We start from the raw sequence: 7,659 nt of genomic DNA on the forward strand, positions 1-7,659 counted from the left end.
GTAGAGATGAGAGCCCTGTGTCCTCGTAGAGATAGTGAGCCCTGTGTCCTCGTAGAGATGAGAGCCCTGCGTCCTCGTAGAGATGAGAGCCCTGTGTCCTCGTAGAGATGAGAGCCCTGTGTCCTCGTAGAGATAGTGAGCCCTGTGTCCTCGTAGAGATGAGTGAGTCCTGTGTCCTCGTAGAGATAGTGAGCCCTGTGTCCTCGTAGAGATGAGTGAGTCCTGTGTCCTCGTAGAGATAGTGAGTCCTGTGTCCTCGTAGAGATGAGAGCCCTGCGTCCTCATAGAGATGAGAGCCCTGTGTCCTCGTAGAGATGAGAGCCCTATGTCCTCGTAGAGATAGTGAGCCCTGTGTCCTCGTAGAGATAGTGAGTCCTGCGTCCTCGTAGAGATAGTGAGCCCTGTGTCCTCGTAGAGATGAGAGCCCTGCGTCCTCGTAGAGATGAGAGCCCTATGTCCTCGTAGAGATAGTGAGCCCTGCGTCCTCGTAGAGATAGTGAGCCCTGTGTCCTCGTAGAGATGAGAGCCCTGTGTCCTCGTAGAGATGAGTGAGTCCTGCGTCCTCGTAGAGATGAGAGCCCTGCGTCCTCGTAGAGATGAGAGCCCTGTGTCCCCGTAGAGATGAGAGCCCTATGTCCTCGTAGAGATAGTGAGCCCTGCGTCCTCGTAGAGATGAGAGCCCTGCGTCCTCGTAGAGATGAGAGCCCTGTGTCCTCGTAGAGATGAGTGAGTCCTGTGTCCTCGTAGAGATAGTGAGCCCTGCGTCCTCGTAGAGATAGTGAGTCCTGTGTCCTCGTAGAGATGAGAGCCCTGTGTCCTCGTAGAGATAGTGAGCCCTGTGTCCTCGTAGAGATGAGAGCCCTGCGTCCTCGTAGAGATAGTGAGCCCTGCGTCCTCGTAGAGATGAGAGCCCTGTGTCCTCGTAGAGATGAGAGCCCTATGTCCTCGTAGAGATAGTGAGCCCTGTGTCCTCGTAGAGATGAGAGCCCTGTGTCCTCGTAGAGATGAGAGCCCTGCGTCCTCGTAGAGATGAGAGCCCTGTGTCCTCGTAGAGATAGTGAGCCCTGTGTCCTCGTAGAGATGAGAGCCCTGTGTCCTCGTAGAGATGAGAGCCCTGCGTCCTCGTAGAGATGAGAGCCCTGTGTCCTCGTAGAGATGAGAGCCCTGTGTCCTCGTAGAGATGAGTGAGTCCTGTGTCCTCGTAGAGATAGTGAGCCCTGTGTCCTCGTAGAGATGAGAGCCCTGTGTCCTCGTAGAGATGAGAGCCCTGTGTCCTCGTAGAGATGAGTGAGTCCTGTGTCCTCGTAGAGATGAGAGCCCTGCGTCCTCGTAGAGATGAGTGAGTCCTGCGTCCTCGTAGAGATAGTGAGCCCTGTGTCCTCGTAGAGATAGTGAGTCCTGTGTCCTCGTAGAGATAGTGAGCCCTGTGTCCTCGTAGAGATGAGAGTCCTGTGTCCTCGTAGAGATAGTGAGTCCTGCGTCCTCGTAGAGATGAGAGCCCTGTGTCCTCGTAGAGATAGTGAGTCCTGTGTCCTCGTAGAGATAGTGAGTCCTGTGTCCTCGTAGAGATGAGAGCCCTGTGTCCTCGTAGAGATGAGAGCCCTGTGTCCTCGTAGAGATAGTGAGTCCTGTGTCCTCGTAGAGATAGTGAGCCCTGTGTCCTCGTAGAGATGAGAGCCCTGTGTCCTCGTAGAGCTAGTGAGCCCTGTGTCCTCGTAGAGATAGTGAGTCCTGCGTCCTCGTAGAGATGAGAGCCCTGTGTCCTCGTAGAGATAGTGAGCCCTGCGTCCTCGTAGAGATAGTGAGCCCTGTGTCCTCGTAGAGATGAGAGCCCTGCGTCCTCGTAGAGATGAGAGCCCTGTGTCCTCGTAGAGATAGTGAGCCCTGTGTCCTCGTAGAGATAGTGAGTCCTGCGTCCTCGTAGAGATGAGAGTCCTGTGTCCTCGTAGAGATGAGAGCCCTGTGTCCTCGTAGAGATAGTGAGTCCTGTGTCCTCGTAGAGATAGTGAGCCCTGTGTCCTCGTAGAGATAGTGAGCCCTGTGTCCTCGTAGAGATGAGAGCCCTGTGTCCTCGTAGAGATAGTGAGCCCTGTGTCCTCGTAGAGATGAGAGCCCTATGTCCTCGTAGAGATGAGAGTCCTGTGTCCTCGTAGAGACGAGAGCCCTGTGTCCTCGTAGAGATAGTGAGCCCTGTGTCCTCGTAGAGATGAGAGCCCTATGTCCTCGTAGAGATGAGAGTCCTGTGTCCTCGTAGAGATGAGAGCCCTGTGTCCTCGTAGAGATGAGAGCCCTGCGTCCTCGTAGAGATAGTGAGCCCTGTGTCCTCGTAGAGATGAGAGCCCTGCGTCCTCGTAGAGATGAGAGCCCTGTGTCCTCGTAGAGATGAGAGTCCTGTGTCCTCGTAGAGATGAGTGAGCCCTGTGTCCTCGTAGAGATGAGTGAGTCCTGTGTCCTCGTAGAGATGAGAGCCCTATGTCCTCGTAGAGATAGTGAGTCCTGTGTCCTCGTAGAGATAGTGAGCCCTGTGTCCTCGTAGAGATAGTGAGTCCTGTGTCCTCGTAGAGATAGTGAGCCCTGTGTCCTCGTAGAGATAGTGAGTCCTGTGTCCTCGTAGAGATGAGAGTCCTGTGTCCTCGTAGAGATGAGTGAGCCCTGTGTCCTCGTAGAGATGAGTGAGTCCTGTGTCCTCGTAGAGATGAGAGCCCTGTGTCCTCGTAGAGATAGTGAGTCCTGTGTCCTCGTAGAGATGAGAGCCCTGTGTCCTCGTAGAGATAGTGAGCCCTGCGTCCTCGTAGAGATGAGAGCCCTGCGTCCTCGTAGAGATGAGAGCCCTGTGTCCTCGTAGAGATAGTGAGTCCTGTGTCCTCGTAGAGATAGTGAGTCCTGTGTCCTCGTAGAGATAGTGAGTCCTGTGTCCTCGTAGAGATGACGGTTCTGAGCGGAGGTGAAGAACAGAGTGCTCAAGTACAGTATGGAGCACGACCTTTGGTTGCAGATACCATCTTCAATTTTGAACACAGAGGGGATCGCTCTCTCTCTCTCTCTCTCTCTCTCTCTCTCTCTCACACACACACACACACACACACACACACACACACACACACACACACACACACACACACACACACACACAAACACACAAACAAACACACACTCACCACTCACTTTCCCATTTGCTTTGATGTCTATAGGTATGTAGGTCTGTGTACACTTAGAATGCTTCTGTGAACAAACTGGGTATACGATTTATTGCACACACAAGTCATTAAATACCCATGGCAAAGAGGATCGATTCACGTTCCCAAAATAAATTAAATCAGAGCAAATAGCAATTTAAAGGAGGAACAGCCTGCCAACACAGTTTATTGAGATATATGAGCTGGAACCAGACGGTTAAATTAGCTGGCGAGGAAGGTGACAGTGCTTCATGTTCCAACAGTATTCATTCTACACAGTCAGTTGCCTCTCAAGGGTGTCCCGTCCCTCATGCACAAAAGCAAGGCTGCTAAAGTTGACAGTGCTTATACGGACTCCGTGTGAAGATGCCACAATTGTATTTGGTGTATATTGCATCATATTTAAAAAGGTAATCTTTACTCTGAAACATAAGCAAGCCGGCGCGTTTGTATATATTTGGTCCCAGGAGGAATACTGGAGAGGGAATTAGCTGTGATTAATCAACCCATTAGGCAAACGAGGCCATTTTGACAGTTTGAAGGCTTGCTAACACTCACCGCCCGGAGGTACCTTGCAATATTACCTTACAATAAGTGCTCTACATACGGTATTATAATGTGCGGCATTCGCCCCCACAGAGGTCCAGTTACAGTAGCTGTACTTTGTTAGGAAGTTGGTTCAGCAGTACAATACTGCGCGCAAATGATCTGCCACCCGATTGGTTTGGAGGAACAGCACCCTGAACCGCCTGCCTGATGCTAACAGCTCATTAGCTTAATAGGGGATGTGAAACATCTCTTAGAGTCGTGTAATAAACCTTCCCTCGTCACTTGCGACTCACAGTTCCTCGTTGGGAAATTTTGCTTATCGCTTCGGGTTAAAGTTTTCCTCAGTTGACAGCTTTACAACGCCTCCCAGCCCTGGGACCAATTAAATGTGTTCTAAAGAGCTTTATGTTGAAAAACATTGGAATAAGTGCAATGTTCTTTTCCGCATTCTGAAAACTTGCCATTTTGGAGATACAAGGTTTTTGATATGATACAAGCAGCATTATGCAAGTAGAAACAAGTTTTTTTTTTTTTTAAAGTATAAAATAATTGTGTAAACTTTTCTTAATGGCAAACAGTTGAAGAGAATCATAATTTGGTGGCTTTTCTAAGAAGGTAGGATTAGTGTTCTTCCCCACCTTCTCACCCTCCAACTCTACACAACAGCCAGCCAACCACCAGGGCTCTTCAATGTCCCCGTCTAATTATGTCCTGTTCCACATCTCCAGCACCCCCTCTCTCTCTCTCTCACCGTGCTCCCTCCCTCCATCCCTCCCTCTCTCTCTCTCTCTCTCCCTCCCTCCCTCCATCCCTCCCTCCCTCTCTCTCTCTCTCTCACCGTGCTCCCTCCCTCCATCCCTCCCTCCCTCTCTCTCTCTCTCTCACCGTGTTCCCTCCCTCCATCCCTCCCTCTCTCTCTCTCTCTCTCTCCCTCCCTCCCTCCATCCCTCCCTCCCTCCCTCTCTCTCTCTCTCTCACCGTGCTCCCTCCCTCCATCCCTCCCTCCCTCTCTCTCTCTCTCTCTCTCACCGTGTTCCCTCTCTCCATCCCTCCCTCCCTCTCTCTCTCTCTCTCACCGGGCTCCCTCCCTCCATCCCTCCCTCCCTCTCTCTCTCTCTCTCTCCCTCCCTCCCTCTGTCCCTCCCTCCCTCCCTCCCTCCCTCCCTCCCTCAATCCCTCCCTCCCTCTCTCTCTCTCCGTGCTCCCTCCCTCAATCCCTCCCTCTCTCTCTCTCTCTCTCCCTCCCTCCCTCCCCACCCCTCCCTGTCTCCCTGTCTCCCTGACCTGGAACTATTTCTCTAAAGATATTGCTTGTTGTGGTTTAATATAGCCTCTCTAAATGAGAACATTCAGGCTGCTGCTCACATCACCCCGCAACAGACCAAGTATATGGTCTATACTGGTACATCTGCACCCCTACGACCAGATTTCAGTACTGGTATATTTGATTATTGTTATCTCTGAGGCCAGCAGTCGGTATCTCAGGCCCTGGAGGCTTGCATTCGATCTCGGGGCAGTTCCCACCAATATAAACTGCGACAGACTTCACCTTCCAATCTAGCTGTTCATCTCAAGGATAGGATTCCATCTTTCTAACCCTAACACTTTCAAAACAACTTCAGCGCTATCTTTTCTATTAGGCATTTTCTTTTTCCTCTTGTCTCATTGCCACCCGTGAGATTTTTTTTTTTTTGCAAACATTTCTACTGTGGGGTGTTTGGGTCCAAATAAATAATGAGTTCAGGATGCCGTTAGCGTGCCTCCCACGGTCTCCCTGTGGCCCTCTTGCCAGGAGGAGGTGGTAAGAAACTTGGAAACGTATCAAATGCCACAGGCAGTCTCCTGGACGCCTGGCATCGCCTCGGTGATGAGGGGTCCTGGGGTTAGCATCGTGAGCGTTTTTATCGGCAAAGGCTATTTATAACACCGCTTACCCTGCAGGTTATCAGCATAATTTATTTAGTGACTGACTGAGACTGAGACAGGTGGAAAGGAAGGGGGGTTAGCTTGTCTGTGTTGTGGCTGCTGTCTTGTAAGACCTATAGCCTAGCAGTAGTACCTCTAGCCTAGCGGTGCTAGTACCTGTAGCCTAGCCGTGCTAGTACCTCTAGCCTAGCGGTGCTAGTACCTGTAGCCTAGCAGTGCTAGTACCTGTAGCCTAGCTGTGCTAGTACCTGTAGCCTAGCAGTGCTAGTACCTGTAGCCTAGCAGTGCTAGTACCTCTAGCCTAGCGGCGCTAGTACCTGTAGCCTAGCGGTGCTAGTACCTGTAGCCTAGCGGCGCTAGTACCTCTAGCCTAGCAGTGCTAGTACCTGTAGCCTAGCGGCGCTAGTACCTCTAGCCTAGCGGCGCTAGTACCTCTAGCCTAGCAGTGCTAGTACCTGTAGCCTAGCGGTGCTAGTACCTGTAGCCTAGCTGTGCTAGTACCTGTAGCCTAGAGGCGCTAGTACCTGTAGCCTAGCAGTGCTAGTACCTGTAGCCTAGCAGTGCTAGTACCTGTAGCCTAGCAGTGCTAGTACCTGTAGCCTAGCAGTGCTAGTACCTGTAGCCTAGCAGTGCTAGTACCTCTAGCCTAGCGGTGCTAGTACCTGTAGCCTAGCGGCGTTAGTACCTCTAGCCTAGCGGCGTTAGTACCTCTAGCCTAGCGGTGCTAGTACCTGTAGCCTAGCAGTGCTAGTACCTCTAGCCTAGCGGTGCTAGTACCTGTAGCCTAGCAGTGCTAGTACCTCTAGCCTAGCGGCGCTAGTATCTGTAGCCTAGCAGTGCTAGTACCTCTAGCCTAGCAGTGCTAGTACCTCTAGCCTAGCGGTGCTAGTACCTGTAGCCTAGCAGTGCTAGTACCTCTAGCCTAGCGGCGCTAGTATCTGTAGCCTAGCGATTGATTGAAACCTTTATTTATACTCAGGTGAGCTCTGAGGTGAGGCCACCTCATGTGCAGAGCTGCTGAGTGTACAACAAAATAGAACAACAAAACAATGTACAGTGCACTTAGTTAAAAACAGTTACAACATGTATCATAAAGAAATGAAATCAGGCATTTAAATTCCTTTAGGGAAGGAAGAACTTCCAGCTTTAACTTGGACTGAATGTCATTCCAGGACTTTGGGGCTGCATAAGTAAATGCTGTCCTGCCAAGTCCTGTACTAGTCCGTGGAACTTTAAGTGCGATGCTTCACTGCTCGTGACCTGCGTATTCACCACTGACTATAGCTTTGTGCTTTACATAAAGCACCTCAAGTGGTTACATCAGCTATATCATAGCTATAGCAGATATTCTGCTGTGAGCTCGGAACTCGGAACATTATGTGTGCAGGACACTTGACCGTGCAAATGTAGGGGCCGTGTTTTTTTTGGTTTGGAGCGGTGCCTGGTTACACAGTAGGGTACTGGGCCGGAGCTCTTCTGTGTGGGCGCCGTGTCACCACCACTTCAGCGGAGAGTGGCTCAGCTTGTGTTGCTACGCGGGCGCTAGGAGACTTCCTGCTCAACGGCTCCTGGTGTTCAGGTGGAGGGGGGGGGGGGCAGAAGGGGTCACGGGTCTCTTGGCCTGAGAGACATTAATAGTCTGTTTTGGCTGGAACTCGGGCCTCGGGACGCGCTTCTGACAAGGGCGCCTGCCTCCCTCCCTCCCTCCCTGGGGGGCGTGTATCCTCAGAGGATGGTGGGGGAGGGAGAGACAAGGTCAGAGGATACTGAAGAGACAGAAGAGGAAGTAGGAGGAGTGGGGCTCACGTTAGATGGCTCATGTGCAGAGATAGAAAGCGAGAGAAGTAGATAGAGAGCCGGGAGGTGTTTTTACTGCCTCTTTTCTCTCCGTTTATCTCCTTCTTTTCCTCTTTCTCTTCCCATCAGACTCTTCCTCTCCCCAGCTCAGAGCGGGGTGGAGAAGTTGCCAAGTGGAAAGCGCTCGATGACGCATTGCACAGATAGATCA

At 51.5% G+C, this 7,659-nt stretch overlaps 1 protein-coding gene across 1 annotated transcript in view; it reads left to right on the plus strand.

The window, feature by feature from the left end:
* Positions 1-621: 621 nt before the first annotated feature.
* Positions 622-7,659, plus strand: part of LOC311315091 (copine-9-like) — a gene marked incomplete at both ends in the record, with an annotated part of 35,497 nt that continues 28,459 nt past the window's right edge. Inside the window, 5 exons of the mRNA XM_084445692.1 lie at positions 622-691; positions 851-922; positions 1,282-1,339; positions 1,464-1,519; positions 1,746-1,801. Of these exons, the coding sequence (XP_084301818.1) occupies positions 622-691; positions 851-922; positions 1,282-1,339; positions 1,464-1,519; positions 1,746-1,801 (312 nt within the window). The remainder of the gene's footprint in view (positions 692-850; positions 923-1,281; positions 1,340-1,463; positions 1,520-1,745; positions 1,802-7,659) is intronic.

This window comes from Borostomias antarcticus, assembly GCF_949987555.1.
Source record: "Borostomias antarcticus genome assembly, chromosome: 11".
Lineage (NCBI taxonomy): Eukaryota > Metazoa > Chordata > Actinopteri > Stomiiformes > Stomiidae > Borostomias > Borostomias antarcticus.